At 47.0% G+C, this 20,072-nt stretch overlaps 1 protein-coding gene across 2 annotated transcripts in view; it reads left to right on the top strand.

The window, feature by feature from the left end:
- The window catches only part of kif26ab (kinesin family member 26Ab), a 154,247-nt gene extending 134,405 nt beyond the window's left edge, over nt 1–19,842 (top strand). For both annotated transcript variants that reach the window (XM_078407147.1, XM_078407148.1), the window contains exons 11-16: nt 2,302–2,464; nt 3,116–6,575; nt 15,677–15,870; nt 17,068–17,091; nt 17,240–17,390; nt 19,320–19,842. In XM_078407147.1, coding sequence (XP_078263273.1) covers nt 2,302–2,464; nt 3,116–6,575; nt 15,677–15,870; nt 17,068–17,091; nt 17,240–17,390; nt 19,320–19,498 — 4,171 coding nt within the window. In that variant the 3' untranslated portion in view covers nt 19,499–19,842. The remainder of the gene's footprint in view (nt 1–2,301; nt 2,465–3,115; nt 6,576–15,676; nt 15,871–17,067; nt 17,092–17,239; nt 17,391–19,319) is intronic.
- Nucleotides 19,843–20,072: the final 230 nt, after the last annotated feature.

The following is a 20,072-nucleotide window of genomic DNA, read 5'->3' as shown; positions in this document are numbered from 1 at the left end:
TTTGACCTAGAGAAGGAACAACTGAACCTGTCTACAGAACCTTTAAACACAAAAGGCTAGAGTAACTTGCCAGACAGCATCTCTGGAGAGAAGGAATGGGTGATGTTTAAGGTCGAGACCTAACCTGAAACGTCACCCATTCCTTCTCTCCAGAGATGCTGCCTGTCCCGCTGAGTTACTCCAGCTTTTTGTGTCTATCTTCGGTTTAAACGAACATCTGCAGTTCCTTCCTAAACAAAACCTTTAGTCTGAAGTAGGGTCCTGATCCATTACGTCACCTATCCATGTTCTTCAGCGATGCTGCCTGACCTGCTGAGTTACTCCAGAACTTTGTGCCCTTTCACTAGTACTATCCGACACACACAATGGACAATTTACAATCCTTACCAAAGCCAATAACCTACAAACTTGCACGGCTTTGGGGTGTGGGAGGAAACTGGAGCACCTGGAGAAAACCCACGCGGTCACAGGGAGAATGTACAAACTGTACAGACAATACCCATAGTCAGGCTCAAACCCAGGTCTCTGGCGCTGTGAGGCAGCTACTCTACCGCTGCGCCACTGTGCCCCCCTCGCCACTGTGCCCCCCTCGCCACTGTGCCCCCCTCGCCACTGTGCCCCCCTCGCCACTGTGCCCCCCTCGCCACTGTGCCCCCCTCGCCACTGTGCCCCCCTTAATCTTCTTTACATTTGCGCCACAATAATAATAATAATAATAATAATAATAATGCATTACATTTATATAGCGCTTTTCAAACACTCAAAGATGCTTTACAGGGATTACTAGAACATAGAGAAGTGAATAAATAGATAAATAAGTAAACGAACAGAAAAAAGAGACAGAAGGTGAGGTGACGGTCAGTGGTTGAAGGCAGTGCTGAACAGGTGAGACTTCAGTGATGTTTTGAATGTGGTGAGTGAGGAGGAGTCTCTGACGGTTTGGGGTAGTGAGTTCCATAGGGTGGGAGCAGCGATGGAGAAAGCCCTGTCCCCCCAGGATCTGAGTTTGGTCCGGATGGGGGGGGACAGGAGATTGGCAGCAGCAGAGCGGAGGGTGCAGGTGGGAGTGTGCCTGTGGAGGAGGTCAGTCAGGTAGGATGGGGCCAGGTTATGGAGGGCTTTGTAGGTCATGAGGAGGATTTTGTACTGGATTCTCTGGGGGATGGGGAGCCAGTGGAGTTTGTAAAGGACGGGGGTGATATGGTCACGGATCGGGGAGTGGGTGAAAAGTGGGTGAAAAATGGGTGAAAAAAGTGGGTGACAATGAAAAATTCTCTGAGTTGCTTCTCATAAAAAGCTTTCAAATGATGCTAAATATGTGGTTTTGTGATCATCAGCAGTGATATTTTGCTGTGTTTGTACATTTTGCACGAAGGGATGTAAAATATTCCCCAGGCAAGAAGAATAAAAAGCTTTCAGTTAACGTTCGGTGCTGGAGAGCTGGCATCAGTGAAGCACAGAATAATTTCCTTTTCTATACCTAAAATGAAATTCCACGTTAATTCCTGATTATATGTGGGACGGGACGAAAGAACGCAAAATTAAAAAAATATTTGCGTCATGTATTTTGAGTTTGAGTTGAGTTTAATGTCAAGTGTCGCGAGGTACTGTGAAAAGCTTTTGTTGCGTGCCATCCAGTAAACGGAAAGACTCAACATGATTATAATTGAGCAGCTCACAGTGTACAGATACAGGATAAAGGGAATAACATGAATAACGTTTAGTGCAAGGTAAAGCCCAGTAAAGTCATGTTCATAAGTATATAAGTTCTTGGAGCAGAATTGGGCCATTTGGCTCAAGTCTACTCGGCTATTCAATGATGGCTGATCTATCTTTCCCTCTCAACCCCATTCTCCCATCTTCCCCCCCTCAAAACCGCTGACACCCTCACTAATCAAGAATCTGACAATCTCCAATATAAAAATATCCACAGACTTGGCCCCCACAGCTGTCCATGGCAATGAATTCCAGAGATTCACCACCCTTTGAATAAAGAAATTCCTCCTGATCTCCTTTCTAAAGGTACATCCTTTTATATTGAAGCTGTGCGCTCCAGTCCTGGACACTCCCTCTAGTTGAAACATGCACTCTGTTTTCATTCTATTCCGGCCTTTCAAAGTCCGATCAAAGATAGTCCGAGGGTCTCCAATGAGATTGACAGTAGCTCAGGACTGCTCTCTACTTGGTGGTCGGATGGTTCAGTTGTCTCATAACAGCTGGGAAGATAATTTAACGAATCATGAATATGTTTAATCAGACACTTTTCTTGTAGCTAAGTCTATTTGTTCTGTTGCACAATAGAGATAGCAAGCTCGCCATGCTGTTGAGAGAATCGCTGGGGAATATAAACTGTAGAACAACAATGATCACCCATATTTCTGACTCGCCTGTCAACTATGCAGAAACCCTCACAAACATTCAGCTTGCAGCACGGATTCATCGAATGAGGAAAAAAAAGTCCAAGGTCAGTCTGACTTTCAAGCTAAGTTACAAATGGTGTTAATTTCAATTGTAATTTCAATTTATGATCGTTTTATTGTGAAGTAGATTATTCCTTGGAGTACAGAAGGATGAGTGGTGATCTTTATTCCTTGTAGCACAGAAGGATGAGAGGGGATCTTTATTCCTTGGACCATGAGGATGAGGGGTGATCTTATAGAGGTGTACAAGATCATGGAATGGATAGGTTAAATGCACAGAATCTTTTGCCCAGAGTAGGGGAATCGAGAACCAGAGGATATAAGTTTAAGGTGAGGTGCGGAAGATTTAACAGGGACCTGAGGAGTAACTTTTTTACACAAAGGGTGGTGGATGTACGGAACAAGCTGCTGGAGGAGGTCGTTGAGGCAGGTACCATCGCAATGTTTAAGAATGGATAGGACAGGTTTAGAGGGATAAGGGCCAAATGTGGACAGGTGGGACTAGAGTAGATGGAACATGTAGGTTGGTGTGGGCGTTGGGCAGAAGGGCCTGTTTCCACACAGCATGACGGCATAGCTCTGTCACCTTGGTGCGGTAAAGACTAAAAGTATTTTTTTAATCTTCAATTTCTCTCCTGTTAAGCTTGTGCTTCTATTTCCTGTGTAAAAACAATCAGTTTTCTTTTTGAACATAGTATGCGTCAAGTTCTTCAGGAGGAGAGAGTTCTTGTGACGAAGGTCGGATCCGGAGACCACCGCATTTACGACCCTTTCATGCAAGAACCACAGCTCTCGATTCAGACCTCCCTGCGTTAGAGATGTCCAGTGACCCTGATTACTCTTCAAGCAGTGAGCAATCGTGCGACACCGTCATTTACGTTGGTCCCAATGGCGCCGCGCTGTCCGATCGGGAATTGACGGATAACGAAGGGCCGCCGGAGTTTGTGCCCATCATCCCTTCCCTCAACAGGAGGTGCGAACCCAAGAGGGGCAAGGAGGCTGGCCCCACCGTCGTGGGGAAGAGCAGAGAACGGGACTACTTCAAATGCAACACCTTTGCTGAGTTGCAGGAGAGACTGGAGTGCATTGATGGAAGTGAGGAATCCATCCGATTTTCTTGCGAGCAAGGGCTATTCATCTGCAGCAGCAGTGCAGCTGCACCAAGGTTGGAGAACATGCAATGTATCTCGGTGCAGGAAATGGCACAGTGTGCAACGACATCGGAGAAAGTACCGTCTTCACATGTGCATGGAAAACATTCTTCAGTTGAAGAAGGGCAGAGTCTGGAGCCTCTGAATCCTGCAACGCAACAAAATGGATCCCCCGTGAACAGTCCAACTCATTCATCCCACTCCCTCACGGCAGAATCTTTCCAGTCGCAAGGCAGGGGTGAAGGAAGCAAAGAGGATTTAAGCGGCGATAACGAGGCAGGAGGTGTCAAGGAGACAGTCTCAGCCGCCTCCTACGTGCCCAGATCCAACTGCCCAACTGCAGTGGGGCATCCACAAGCAGCAGTAACACCTGTGGTGCGGGACAAGTTGTTCTTCACTCGGAGACCTTTACCGAGCCCCGCCCCGCCCCCGCCCCAACCAAAAGACAGACAGAGCATTAGTTCAGAGTTCAGCGGCTCCGGCGGCATCAGAACGCCCCCCGTAGGAATGAGCCATCAGGCGGCAAGCAAGCCCGAGCCCACCGCAACTGGGGGGGACTCGGCAGTTTACGGAAATGGATTCCAGCAGTGTGGCGCGCCCGGCGTGGGCTGCCGGAGATTGGCGCTGTGGAGCGGCTGCGTGGAGCGGGACGTGTTAACCACCACGGTGACGCTGCAGCAACCGGTGGAGCTGAACGGAGAGGATGAGCTGGTCTTCACGGTGGTGGAGGAGTTGTCCTTCGAAGGTGTCCTGGACGGCAGCCGACCGGCCAGCATGATCAGCTTTAACAGCGACTGCTCGCTGCAGGCTTTAGCTTCAGGCTCCCGTCCCGTCAGTATCATCAGTAGCATCAACGATGACTTTGAAGCTTATACCTCAACACCGACCAATGCTGGGGCAAACCTAGAGCCCGCTGTGCCACTTACTGACGACTCCTTTTGCAACTCCTCAATCAGCTCCTGGCTGAGTGAAGTCAGTATCTGTGCGGTTGAAAGTGAAGGAGCACAACCACACGACACCTTTGTTGTGCAGTCTTGCTACAGTTATGGTGGGAACTCTCTGAGGCCTTTTCATTTGGACTCAGCTGCTGTGCTGCAAGACATTGCTGCACCGATGACACTGGCACAACGAAGCACCCTGACTGACGGTGCATTCGGCCCTGCTGAACTTGACAATGAAATCCCCAGCTCAAGCCGACCTCTTCCCAGTGCCAACAAAAGTTCCAATGCCTTAAGTTTATCCAAAGCAGTGAATGGGACTCACGATTCAGCTGTTTGCAAGGCGAGCGCCCATTGTCACGGCCCAGCGACTTCCGAAGATGATTCTGTTCACTCATCCAGTCTTCCCAGGAAAATACAGCCTACCTCATTCGTGATCCACAGCAGTAGCACAGTACAACACGGAGAAACACAACGGCAAGGAGATGAGCTTGAGGATCCTTGGTTACGTCACACAAACAGCCAACTGGAACCAAAAACAGAGGACCGAGCACTTTCAATCAAGCCTCCTCCCAAATCTGGTACAAGTAGTCAAATGAAGCAACAGATGAAACCTGCCCCCGGCACGGGGACCATTCCGCGGCTGAACAAGTTTCAGACAACAGTCTCCTGTACGCAGCGAGTCGTGTACGGATGTGAAATGGCCAATAAATCGGCCGTGGCCAGCGGCGGCGCTGGTGCAATTGCTAGAAAGAATGAAGCGCCGGCGAGAGTATCGCAGGGCAAGAAAGGCAATGCGATGGTCGCAACGATGCCAATAATGCACACCAGCACCAACGCTGGAGCCGTGCCCAAAGACCTACGAGACACGTGCAGCTTGAGGTCGACTGGGAGTAAGAAGGCATCAGCGACCAAGGCGAGCATGTTGCCACGGTTCAACGGAACGCCGCCTGCCCCTCCCGTCCGCAAGTCAAGCCTGGAGCAAAGAAACAGAGCCACATTGCAAACCAGTGCCCAGAAATGTACCAGCCCAGAAGCTGTTAAGGTATCAGCACCAAAGTTAGAAGATGAAATAGATCGGACGCTAAATGTGTCTCCTTGCGTATTTGAGGGTAATTGCAGTAGACCAGCAAACATCAAACCTGAGCAGTTCCCTGTAAAAAACTTTTCAGCTTCAAAATCTAGAATGCCTAAGCCTGACCCAATGCATCGCTGTGGCAGTCAGATGTCACTGGAGAGATGTGATAGTCTATCGTCGGTGGGATCCAAGACCGGTGCGGCCAAGGAGAGTGGTCACCCTGCCAACAGCAACAACGGCAGAGGTGGACGGTCAGTCCCGAGGCTCGGTGTGTCACCCTCGGCTCCGGTAGCGGCAATCCCACCTGTCTCCGTTGGCCCCGCGCCAGTGAAACCCAACCAGATCAAATGTGGCTCCAACAACAAGGCTTTGGTCTCGGGAAGTAAGTGTCGGAGCCTTTCCACGAGCGGAGCGAAGGGGCTGAGCACTTCGGTGAAGTCATTGACTCAGTCGGTGGGACGGAGCTCCAGTGCTCCGTTGAACGGGAAAGTGATGGGTCGGTCGGCGCAGGTAGCTGCTTGTAAACCCGGCAAAGGAACTATCATGGGGACCAAGCAAGCGGTACGGGCAGCGAACAGCCGTGTCTCCGAGCTGGCCTCTGGAGTCTCCCCCGGAAAGACGGGCCACTTGAGAGGATCGGCCGACTCGGACAGCGGGAATGACAGTGGGGTCAACCTAAGCGATGAAGTCACCCAGATCCCGTCCCTGCCCTCTCCGTACAGTAAGATAACGGCTCCCAGGCGGCCTCAGCGCTACAGCAGTGGGCATGGCAGTGACAACAGCAGTGTGCTCAGCGGCGAGCTACCGCCGGCCATGGGGAGGACGGCCCTCTTCTACCACAGCGGTGGCAGCAGCGGCTATGAGAGCATGATCCGCGACAGTGAGGCCACAGGGAGCGCCTCATCGGCGCACGACTCCATGAGCGAAAGCGGGATGTCCTCGTCCGGCCGAAACCGAACCTCAAAGTCCCCCAAGAAGCGGACAACAGGTAAGCTTTGTGCACGGTTTATTTTCAGTGAACAGTGATCTTTACACAGGGAACAATGAAAGCTGAACTTTAAGGCAAACAATCAGAAACCAATTATTCAATCTCCACTCCAACAATCTTAGTTAGTTAGTCTAGTTGGTTAGTTTTAGTTTATTGTCACGTGTACAGAGGTACAGTGAAAAACTTTTTTGTCGTGTGCTAGTGGTGTAAATCTGCATCTGCAGCTCCTTCCTATATATACATGATTACAATCAAGCCGTCCACAGTGTACAGATACAGGGTAAAGGGAATAATGCAACTTAAACTGTTGATGATAATTATGCACAGTGGATTCAACAGGACAAAAGGGCATTAGCATGGTTTCACCCAGAGAGTTATTATTCTCGTCAATAGTTCACAAATACCAAGATGCTATCTTTGGAACAGTCACTTCGGTACCAACGTCCATTGAAAAGTTGGCCACACCACAACCTTGTCAGAAACGAATCTGTGACCTGAAACGGCTTGTGAAAAGAAATTGTTCAAAGGTTGAAAAGACATTGTTGAGCTGCTATGCTGCTGAAGACATGGACAAGTCACCAAGTTCTTTCTAAGCTGGCAAACCATCTAACTTGGAGACCCAGACAATCTGGTGAGTGTTAAATTTAATTCCGTTCATGTATGGTCTAATATCGTCTGAACTAGACTGAAGCACAATGCCAAAAAATATCTGAAAAAATTATTCTTAATTTTGCAAAAATACTGATTTTGAATTGTCTGCTTTCAATTGTACAGCATATCTGCATGCAATTAACAATTTGTAAATTTGTTCCTTTTATCTCCACAGGTTCATTCTATGAAGTGAACACAATTCAGTGGAAAATGATTTGATTCCCTCTGTAAACCTGGATAAGAATCAGACAATATGGAATCCACTACTGCAGACAAATCACTGCGACAGACATACAGTTCGGAAGTTATTAAATGAAAAAGAAAATTAGGTGGCGTTTATGAGAGCTAGTTGACAGCATAAATTTATACTTCAACGGCAAGCTATAAATCTATGCTGTTATCTGCGAACAAACTTTGTCAAAATTATCCGCCAGCTTTACAACAGTATTTGCATTTCCAAAATACTTAATTAGCTCCGCGTAGTGTTTTGAGAAGTTCTGAGGGCGGCACAGTGGGGCAGCAGTAAAGGGGGGGGCACAGTGGGGCAGCAGTAAAGGGGGGGCACAGTGGGGCAGCGGTAGACGGGGGGCACACTGTGGGTAGAGGGGTGGCACAGTGGGGCAGCGGTAGAGGGGGACACACACTGTGGGTAGAGGGGTGGCACACTGTGGGTAGAGGGGTTGCACACTGGGTAGAGGGGGGCACACTGTGGGTAGAGGGGTGGCACACCGTGGGTAGAGGGGGGCACACTGTGGGTAGAGGGGTGGCACACCGTGGGTAGAGGGGTGGCACACTGTGGGTAGAGGGGTGGCACACCGTGGGTAGAGGGGGGGCACACTGGGTAGAGGGGTGGCACACTGGGTAGAGGGGGGCACATTGTGGGTAGAGGGGTGGCACACTGGGTAGAGGGGTGGCACACTGTGGGTAGAGGGGTTGCACACTGGGTAGAGGGGGGGCACATTGTGGGTAGAGGGGTGGCACACTGTGGGTAGAGGGGGGCACACTGTGGGTAGAGGGGTGGCACAGTGGGGCAGCGGTAGAGGGGGCACAGTGGGGTAGAGGGGTGGCACACCGTGGGTAGAGGGGTGGCACAGTGTGGGTAGAGGGGTGGTACAGTGGGGCAGCAGTAGAGGGGTGGCACACTGGGTAGAGGGGTGGCACAGTGGGGCAGCACAGTGGGGCAGCAGTAGAGGGGCGGCACAGTGGGGCAGCGGTAGAGGGGTGGCACACTGTGGGTAGAGGGGTGGCACACTGTGGGTAGAGGGGTGGCACACTGTGGGTAGAGGGGTGGCACACTGTGGGTAGAGGGGTGGCACACTGTGGGTAGAGGGGTGGCACAGTGGGGCAGCACAGTGGGGCAGTAGTAGAGGGGCGGCACAGTGGGGCAGCCGTAGAGGGGGGGCACAGTGGGGCAGTGGTAGAGGGGGGGCACACTGTGGGTAGAGGGGGGGCACAGTGGGGCAGCAGTAAAGGGGGGGCACAGTGGGGCACAGTGGGGCAGTGGTAGAGGGGGGGCACAGTGGGGCAGCAGTAAAGGGGGGGCACAGTGGGGCAGTGGTAGAAGGGGGGGCACAGTGGGGCAGCGGTAGAAAGGTGGCATAGTGGGGCAATGGTAATGTTGCTACCTTACAGCGCCAGAGACCCGGGTTCAATCTTGACTACAGGTGTTGTCTGTACGGAGTTTATACGTTCTCCCTGTGACCGTGTAGGTCCGTGTGCTCCAGTTTCCTCCCACATTCCAAAGACATACAGGCTTGTAGGTTAATTGGCTTCGATAAAAATTGCAAATTGTCCCTAGTGTGTAGGATAGTGCTAGTGTTGAGGGTGATCACCCTGTTACTGTTAGGACACATTAGGATACGTAGCTATAGTCTGACTGTGTGGAATGCAGACATTTTCCCAATATCTCCAGACTTTAGAGATATTGGGCGGAAACAGGCCCTTCGGCCCACTGAGCCCATGTCGACTTGCGATCACCTTGTACACTAGCATTATCCTACACACGAGGGACAATTTTACCGAAGCCAATTAACCTACAAACCTGTACCTCTTTGGAGTGTGTGAGGAAACTGGAGTACCCGGAAAAAACCCACTTGGTCACGGGGAGAACGTACAAACTCCACACAGAGAACACCCATAGTCAGGATCGAACCCGGGTCCCTGGCGCTGTGCGGCAGCAACTCTGCCACTGTGCAACCGTGCCACCCCAACAGAAGCCGTAACTGTGCCCAATTTACAGAGGATTAAAAAGACAAAGTAATTCTTAATGAGGCACTCTGTACTTATTGAATGTGTTTGCTATTGCAATCAATGTGGGGCTAGCAGTAAACCCAGTCAGAGGTACCTGAATGGACAGGGTAATTACAAGTTAATGAGGAATAAGCATTTACGTTAATACCAGTCAATGCCCGAACTATGCGAATGTTGGCATCAGTAATTCTGGACCATTAACTTCAAGGAGTTCTGTTTAATTTAGAGATACAGTGGAAACAGGCCCTTCTGCCCAAAGAGTCTGTGCTGACCAACAATCACCCGTATCCTAGTTCTATCCTGCACACTAGGGATAATCTTGAATTGTTACGGAAGTCAATTAACCTACAAACCTGTACATCTTTGGAATGTGGGGGGAGCATTCCGGGGACAACCCAAGGGATCAAAGGGAGAGCATATAAACGTCCAGACAGCACCTGTAGTCCGGATCAAACCAGGGTCTCTGGTGCCGTCAGGCAGCAATTCTACTGCGGTGCCATCTTGCTGCTCCATGTTGGTTTTTGGCTGACAAATGATTACCTGGAGGACGGGATGAATCTTCGGGGAAGTAAGCTGTTTTCTACACCTGTACTATTCTTTGTGGTCTGTTAACCAAAGACCATAAGATGATAAGACATAGGATCAGAATTAGGCCATTCAGCCCATCGAGCCTACTCTGCCAGTCAATCGAGGCTGATCTATTTTTCCCTCTCAACCCCACAGAGGCCAAGTCAATGGTATTTTTTAAGGTGGAGATTGACTGGTTCTTGGTTAGTCAAGGTGTCAAAGGTTATGGGGAGAAGGCAAGAGAGTAAGGCTGAGAGGGAAAGATAGATGAGTCATGATTGAATGATGGAGTAGACTCGATGAGCCAAATGGCCTAATTCTGTTCATATGACTTAAGCTATGTTATTCTCCTGCTTTTTTGCTGCAACATTTGGCACCCTTCCTAATCAAGAACCTATCAATCTCTGCTTTAAAATTACCAAAATGTCTTGGCCTTCACTGCCGTCTGTGGATAGCCCTATGGCTTCAGTTCTCTCAGGAAATATTGTGGAGCTTAGGGTTAGTGAGAGAAAGCAGAGTAGCTGGGTTCCCATATTAATCCAAAGCTGTGGAATGATCAGCACTCTTCCATGATGCATTGAGGTGTAGCCACTCAGTATCTGAAGAAATCCGAAAGGCTTTCCAATGGACCAAGACTCAATAAATGGTGGAACACCTCGAATGGACCCATCACCAGCAAATTGTATATACTTTTAAAATACAAAAGAACAATCATGTGCTAGTTGTTTCTGATAAAAGTTAATTGTCAAAATAGTTTAGTTATCCAAATATTTTTGCACAGAAATGTGGTATTGGTAGTAATTGCACTTACAATATATTTGCAACATGTCCATCTCATTCATTAAGTTGTACAATCTATCACATGGTAGCAGCACGGAGAAGTACAATTTTATGTAATCTACTTTTGTACTGAGTAATAACTTATTCATTTGTAATATTTTTCTAGTTATTCAGTAAACTAGTTTTATTCTCATTTATGGCTGCCTTGTCCTTTTTTTTAATATCACCACTGCCTACATATTTTTTCACTCGGGTTTTGTTAAAAGCACTTGAGCTAATGTGGAATTATACCAACTTCCCAGTTGTTTTATTCGATTTGGCGTGGTCTCACTGAGTTTCCAGATAAAATCATGATACTCAAGTGAAAGGCATCCTATCTGGAAACCAGTAGCAAGACCATAGCCAATCTACACATGATGTATGTGCACTTTCTCAATACAATGTATTTTTTGCAGTAGCCGCATGCAACATTGTGCATAATTCAAAAGATGCCTGTCAATCATCTGGATGCAGATCACAATTCATAATATCTCAGCTGCTTGCTTTTGATATTTTTCATAATTAGAAAAATTCCAGCCAGTGACTGGCAATATATTGAGGTTTAGTTGACTGTGACTGAAAGATGCAGGTAGAACGGTTACTTAATGAATGCATTGCTGGGTGTAATTGATTGCCTTTCCGCTGTCTGGTTCGCACACAACAGCAGCTTTTCACTGTACCTTGGTACAAGTGACAATAATTTAAACTCAAACTCTTTAGACTTTGGAGTTTAGAGATACAGCGTGGAAACAGGCTCTTCGGCCCACCGAGTCCGTGCCGACCAGCGATCACCCTGCACACTACACACTAGGGACGATGTATAATTTTACCGAAGCCAATTAACCTCCAAACCTGTATGTGTTTGGAGTGTGGGAGGAAACTGGAGCACGCGGAGAAAACCCACAGGGAATACAGACAATCTCAGTGCAAACACCATCCAAAGTCAGGATGGAACCCGGGTTTCTGGCGCTGTGAGGCAGCAGCTCTACCGTTACGCAGCTTTGCCGCCCAAATTCCATTCCCCAATAATTAGGTTATTTGCTCCATTTCTTGCAACTCTCTATCTTCAATTATGGATTTACTTTGCTCACCGATAAACAATTCCACTCTGACTGTCCAGTCTAACATATTATCGAGTTAATAGGATTGTTTGAGATTGTTGCCAGGCATATTATCATCCACTCCTGTTGCATTGGTCAATCTCCCTTTGAAGGAGGATAGGAAACAGAAATGTGTGTCACCGTGTCGTATAGTGGAGCCGCTGCCTCACAGTGCCGGAGACCTGGGTTTGATCATGACCTCTGTGTGGAGTTTGTACGTTCTCCTTCTGACCGTGTGGGTTTTCCCTGGGTGCTCCAATTTCCTCCCGCATTTAATTTAGTATAGTATAGGGATCAATGTCTTCATCATCGTCTCAAATGTCATCAAACTGGAATTTCATCATCATCACCAGGCCCAAAGGTATCAGTCTCATTGATCCTTTGGCCCACCGAATCTCCGCCAACCAATGATCACCCGTACGTACCCTGGTTCTATCCTACACACTCAGGACAATTTACAGCAGCCAATTAACCTGCAAACCTCCGCATCTTTAGAATGTGAGAGGAAACCGGCACCTGGAGGAAATCCACGCAGTCACAGGGAGAACGTGTAAGCTCCGTACAGACATCACCTGTAGTCATGATCAAACCCAAGTCTCTGACGCTATGAGGCAGCAACTCTACCGCTGCTCTACTGTCCCATCTCAGGGAAGTGTGGGTTTGTATGTTAATTGGCTTCTGTAAATTGTCCCGAGTGTGTAGGATAACATAGAACTAATGTAAATGGGTGATCGCTGGTCGGCATGGACTTTTGGTGGCCGAAGGGCCTGTTTTCACGCTGTGTCTATAATGATAATCAGAAATAGAAGGAAACTGATTTCTTGTGTAGTATTGCTGAGCCTCTCACCCATCTCCATCAACTCCGTGCCGCACCAGTCCCAATTTAAAAGTTGCAAGGTTTGACATCCTGCAATCTCCTCTAACCTGGCATCCATATTTTCATGCTCAGAGCCTCTTTGGCCCAACTTATCCATGCTAACCAAGATGCCTCATTTATGTTAGTCCTGCGTGCCCTCGTTTGGCCCATCTATATACTAAAACTCCTGTTTGTTTGTTTGTTCCTGAACTGCAGCCAAAACGGTACACGATAGCGCGACAATTTTAGGCCCATCTTACTCACCGTCGTCCCTTTGGTGCTAATGGAAGAAGTTTAATTGAAATCGGTGTTATATTTTTAAAGTTATTCACATTTTAAAGTTTAAATCTATCTCCTAGGGAGGGAGGGAGGAAAGGAGGGAGGGATGGGGTGGAGGGGGGAGGAGGGAGGATCAGGGGGGTTTGAGGAGGATGAGTGGGGGGGAAGAGGGGGAGGGGAGGAGGGGGAGAAGGGAGGGAGGAGGGAGGGAGGGTGGGGGGAGGGGAGGGAGGGGGAGAGGGGAGGGGGAGAGGGGAGGGGGGAGAGGGGAGGGGGAAGGGGGTGGAGGAGAGGGTGCTGCACCAATGCAGGAGAGGTTTGGGCCCAATGGGTCCACTTGGTCTTATCCCACTAAACCTCTGTATCTGTTCAAATGTCTTTTAAATGTTATAGTACCTGCCTCAACAAGCTCCCCCGGCAGTTTGTTCCATATACTCACCACCCTTTCTGTGAAAATGTTGCCCCTCAGGTTCCTATTAAATCTTTCATCTCTACCTTAAATTTATGTCTGATTTCCCTAATCTGGGTAAAAGACTGTGCATTTACCTTATCTATTCCCCTCGTGATCTGTACACCTCTATAAGATCACCCCTCATCATCCTGTGCTCTAAGAATAAAATCCTAGCCTACCCAACCTTTCCCTATAGCCCAGTCCCTTGAGTTCTGGCAACAGAACTACCCCCTCTCCCCCCCCCTCTCTCTCTCCTCTCTCTCCCCCCCCCTCCCCCCCCCCTCTCTCCCCCTCTCCCCCACTCCCTCTCTCCCCTACTCCCTCTCTCCCGCTCTCATTTTGACTCTCTGACCTTTTTTTCTCTTTGAAAGACAGAGATAGCCAATTATTTTTCTCGGGGGTAAAGCACAACTATACCTCCTTTCTGGATACATGGCTAATTAAGCTATCAGTAGGAGTAGAGATTTAAAAGTGTGGAGCGATTGTAATGTGTGATTGCAGAACCACGTCTGTGACTAGCACACATTAGTCACCAGGGTTGGGCGATATACGCTTGGATCATATGTAAAAAGCACACGGACCACTGGCAGATGGTGGAAGGTTTCCGTCATTTCAGAGTAATCAGTTTTCAATCGAACAGAGCACCATAGCACCATCATCATACAAATCAACGCCAAAATCAAGCCCATGTTAAAGAAGAACACATTTGAAAATGTTTTGGTTTTAGTTGGTTTAGTTTATTGTCATGTGTACCAAGGGACAGTGAAAAGCTTTTGTTACATTCTAACCAGTCAGCAGAAAAACAAGACATGATTACAATCGAGCTGTCCACAGCGTACAGATACATGATAAAGCGAATAATGTGAATAATGTTTAGTCCAGTAAAGTCCAGTAAAGCACATGACAACTTTGTAGGAATTACACGGTCGTAAATTTAAAGTTAACTCATAAAATCTGACTCTGGTGCAGAGTGAACACTCTCTTAGTTTCAAGAAGAAAGTTGTCAAGGTGAAAGACACAAAGTGCTGGAGTATCTCAGTGGCTCAGGCAGAATCTCGGGAGAACATGGATAAGTGACGTATCGCTTCAAGACCTGGCTGAAGAAGGGTCTCGACCAAAATAGTCACCTATCCATGTCATCCAGAGATCCCTGTACCGTTGAGTTTAGTCTTTAGACTATAGAGATACAGCGTGGAAACGGGGACTTCGGCTCACGGAGTCAATGCCGACCAGCGATCACCCCGTACACTATCCTACACACTAGGGACAATTTACAATTTTACAGAAGCCAATTAAGCTACAAACCTGTACGTCTTTGGAAGGAAGGAAACCGAAGCACCCGGAGAAAACCCACACGGTCACAGGGAGAAGGTACAAACTCCATACAGACAGCACCCATAGTCAGGATCGAGCCCAGGTCTCTGGTGCTGTGTGACAGCAACTCTACAACTACGGCACTGTGCCACCATGTTACTCCAACAATTTTGTGTCCTTTTGTGTAGTAAGCAGCATCTGCAGTTCCTTGGATCTACGTCATTGTGAAGGCATTGTTCTAATGTAGCTGTGTCGACTGTCAAGGGTCACGAGTGTTGTTTGGTCATATGTACCAGCCAGAACAACTAAATTCTTACTTGCAACAGCACAACAGAATATGTAAACATGGTACTCTGTAAACAATGTAATTAACGGTGGAAAGAAAGAAAAAAAAATGTTCAGTGTGTATACTTACACACATACACACACGTAAAAACAAACAATAATAATGCAAAAACCAATGCCCCCAAGTCTATGTAGATCAGAGTTTATTTGCAGGGAAGAAGTTGTTCCTGGACCTGGACGTTACAGTTTTCAGGCTCCTGTACCTTCTTCCCGATGGCAGGAGTGAAATGAGAGGGCGGGTTGGGTGGTGCGGGTCTCTGATGATGCTGGCTACCTTTTAGTGAAGCGACTCCTGTAGATCCCTTTGATGGTGGGGAGGCCAGTACCCGCGATGAACTGGGCAGTGAACTGGGCATGAACTGGGCAGTGTTCACCACTTGTAATGTAATGACTGTAAGATTGTTCCAGTGCGTCCTAGATCAAGGAAAGAACAGCCTCAATTAACAGTGGGTTAATCTTGTTATTTTAGGCACCCAACGTCGCCGGCTGATACCTGCCCCTCTGCCCGACACCTCTTCCCTGGGCCGAAAGCCAACGGGCACCACGGGGCAGTGGGTGGACCTACCACCCCTGCCGGGCACCCTGAAGGAATCGTTCGAAATCAAGGTGTACGAGATTGATGATGTGGAACGTTTACAGAGACGTAGGCAAGAGGAGATGGAGGTCAGTACATTCAGTGCAAGTTTAGACAGTCTAAATAACGAGTGTGGAATTGGAATGGCTGCTTAAATAGAGATGAAGCACCATTACATGCTGGGGATTGACTGCAATTAAATTACTATAATTATTAATTTTATTATGCATATGTTGGAGTGCTCTTACAAAGCAGAGATAAAAATAATTACTATTCACTATTAATCATGCCTAGTCAGGAGATATTGTATAAATGGAAAAAAAAATCTGTAAATATATTTTAAATGAGTCTTTACATTCTTTCCTGCTTTATCACATGCTATAGCCATTTGTGCCAGCATCATCATCTCCTTTACAGATGAGAAAAGGTATGTTGCGTAATGTTAAAATGCAACGGCAGGACCAGAGTCTGATTTCTTCCCATACTCTTAAAATGTGCACAATAGCCATAATCCTTCTGAACAATATGTTGGGCTAACTTTGGGAGCAGCTCCATCCAAGACCGCAAGAAATTGCAGAGAGTTGTGGACATAGCCCAGACCATCACGCAAACCATTGACTGCATCTACACTTCACGCTGCCTCGGCAAGGCCACCAGCATAATCAAGGACCAGTCTGACCCCAGTCATTCCTTCTTCTCCCCTCTCCCATCAGGCAAGAGGTACAGAAGTTTGAAAACGAATACCTCCAGATTCAGGGACAGTTTCTTCCCACAGTTATTGGGCAACCGAACCATCCTCTCACCAGCTGGAGTGTAGTCTTGACCTTCCATCTACCTCATTGGACACCTTTGAACTATCTTTAATCGGACTTTATCGGACTTCAATGTTATATCTTGCATTAAATGTCGTGCCCTTTACCCTTTATTTGTGCACTGTGGATGGTTTGATTGTAATCATTGTGGTCTTTTCTTTGGGTAGCACACAAACTAAAGCTTGACACTGTACCTTGGTACATGGTCCTCGTACAACACTAATGAACTAAACTAAACTAAACTAAATAAACAAAACTAAACTAATCTAAACTAAACTAATCTAAAGTAACTAAACTTTATCAGTCTGATGAAGGGTCCCGACCCAAAACGTCACCTATCCATTTTCTCCAGAAAATGCTGCCTGACCCACTGAGTTACTCAAGTATTTTGTGTCTATCTTTCGTACAAACCATTATTATTATTTATTATTACATTCAACTAATATTTTCCTTCTCTTGCTTTTAATTCTGTAGGAGCCATTCCAGGATGTGGATGAGGTAAGTTCTTCAGACGATTTCTTTCTCTCTACACATTATTATTTGCCTGCTTGAGTTCGCAAGAAGGCAGAGTAAAAATTGCAAAGGATTTGAGCTTGTTTTGCTTGGGTTTTGACAGAGAGTGATTTTAAAAAAAATGTTCTTCCAGGGCCTGACGTACTTCAATTTAAAATTGAAGTTGTTGGAGAAGCGACAGCAACGCATAAGGGAATTAAAGACAAAGCATGAGCTGCTGATGCGGGATCTGGAGGAGACCAAGGGCAGGCTAATGATGGACCCTAATAAATGGAAATCTGAGTGTAAGTGCCCTGCGTGCCTCCCACTGTTCTGTCAGGGAGCAGGAGGAGGAAGGTCACAATAGGCATGTATCCTTTCATAGAATTGCCCAGGTTGATTTATTTTTGCATTCCAATCAAAATGCAAATACAGCAAGCGTCAAATATGCAATGTTACATTGAGTGTGAAATATGCACATGTGTACCGAAGCCCAGGAGTAAAACTGAAAAGATTCAAAGGCTATGCCAATGTTGTTCTTGAAATACAATCACGCCATCCATCAGTGATTCCAGGTGCAAATCTGCATCAAGTGAGTAGTTGCTTGTCAACACTCCAGGAACGAACCGTGAACTTCATGTAAATGTGATCATTCCGATTCATTGGAATTGTCGATCGTAGATTTTCTCGCAAGGGAAGAACTCCCTTGTAGTCCTCATGAAAGAGCAGGGAAAAATTTACATAGACATTAATATCAGGTGCAAACTGTAAACTCTGTGCAATTGCGATCATTCCGATTTACTTGCAATTGTCAATTATAGATTATCCTGCAAAGGGCAGCACGGTGGTGGAGCTGGTAGAGCCTCTGCCTCACAGCGCCAGAGACCCGGGTTCCATCCTGACCTCGGGTGCTGTCTGCGTGGAGTTTGTACGTTCTCCCTGTGACCATGTGGGTTTCTACCGGGTGCTCCGGTTTCCTCTCACATTCCAAAGATGTACAGGTTTGTAGGTTAATTGGTCCTCTGTAAAATTGCCCCCAGCGTGTAGTGAGTGGGTGAGAAAGTGGGACAACATAGAACTAGTGTAACGGGTGATAGATGGTTGGTGTGAACTTGGTGGACTGAAGGGCCAGTTTCCATACTACACCTCTAACCCTAAACTGCTCAGAGAGTGGTGGGTATATGGAACAAGCTGCCAGAGGATGTATTTGAGACAATAACAATATTTATAACAACATTAGGTAGGTAGATGGATAGGATAGGTTTAGAGGGGTTGGGACAAACACGGGCAATTAGGAATAGTGCAGATTGGACATGTTGGTCGGCATGGGAAAGTTGGGCTGAATGGCCTGCTTCCACACTGTATGACTCTCTGACTCCGTAAGAATTCTCATGTAGTCTTCAAGAAAGCTGCAGAAGAATGACATAAGCATTAACATTGCACATCAGATGCACAGTGTACCATTCTTACTCCATGCATGATTTATAATTCTGATTTGTTGGCAGAGTCTTATCTCTGTGTCAAGGCATCTGTATCCTTTAGCAATTGCAAAACAAGGTTTGTGCTCAGAGAAAAGATCGATGTGTAAATTTTGATTCCCTGATTCAAGATTGAGAGGAAAGCAACTATTCAGGAGCATCAATCAACACCCTTGAGGCCAGTGTGTCAATAAGAATGATAGAGTTGCCACTGCTAATGCCTCACCCCGGCACAGCCATAGTATCTAGCGACAACGTGTTGCAAAAAAGGACACAACGTGCTGGAGTAACTCAGTGAGTCAGGCAGCATCTCTGGAGAACATGGATAGGTGACGTTTCACAGAGTGCTGGAGTAACTCAGCGAGTCAGGCAGCATCTCTGGAGTACATGGATAGGTGATGTTTTGGGTTTGGACCCTTCTTAAGACTGACTGTAGGGGTGGGTGGGGGAAAGAAAGCTGGAAGGCAGGAGGGGCAGGACAGAGCGTGGCAGATAATAAATGGGACACAGATTGGATAGGCAGATGTTTGGAACAAAGGCCAATGATAAAAGCAGAAGGGGTGACACAGACACTGAATGACTGACTCGCTGAGTTACTGCAGCATTTTGTGGTGCAGCATCTTTCTTTGGTAAACCAGAGATCTGCAGTTCCTTGTGATGGCCAATGTTTTGCCTCGTTTCTCGGCACATGAAAGGCTTTTCTACCTGCACCATTCATCACTTTGCTTGATTCACCAGTACTATCTCTGTTAACAGTTGAAATCGATATGGACCTGGATGAAGAGTCGCTGGAGTATCTCGAGGCACTGGAGGAGATAACTGAGGAGCTTGAACAGCGTGTCAATCTATGCAAGGCAAGAATAATGATGGTGACGTGTTTTGACATTGGAGTGATCACCGATGTGATGGATGGACCAAAAGAAGTGCAAGTGTAAAGCTAGCGGGAGAGCATGAGAATGGTTACTCTACCATGAAAAGCAGGCAGAATGTGAAGGAAGAGGAACTGTGGTTGAACATAGGTCGGTGACATCGAGAGAGAGGAAAGTGCAAGAGCGTGTTGAGTGTGAGATGATGTGGTGACAATGAATCTTGATGGTGATCTGCGTAAATCGATACAGTGCCTCCAAGCCTAAAGAGAACGAAAGCTTGAACTGTTCATGCAAGCAATTTTCTTTCCCCGAAGGAAGAATGAAGGCAAGATAAACCAAGAACAAAGAACTGAAAAACCTTAAAGTGCCTTTTCGATTCACTTGACTTATTTGCATTGGTGCTAGTAAAGAAACCAGCATACCTAAGTAAGCACTGAAACAAATTGCTTATTTTATAATGTATATTGTATTTATATGATACATGTAAAAACTTTAATTGTAGCAAAGCAATAAGTAAATTATGTTCACATCCTTGACTTTGCCTTCTCGTTGAAAGGAGAGCCATTCTATCTTTTCAATTTTAATATGTCCTTGTGTATATTAATATTCCATGGTATTCCGTTTCAATAGTGTTTAAAGT

Source organism: Rhinoraja longicauda, chromosome 10 (genome assembly GCF_053455715.1).
Source record: "Rhinoraja longicauda isolate Sanriku21f chromosome 10, sRhiLon1.1, whole genome shotgun sequence".
Lineage (NCBI taxonomy): Eukaryota > Metazoa > Chordata > Chondrichthyes > Rajiformes > Arhynchobatidae > Rhinoraja > Rhinoraja longicauda.
Note: the sequence above shows the minus strand (reverse complement) of the source record. Positions and strands in the feature narration are given on the sequence as shown.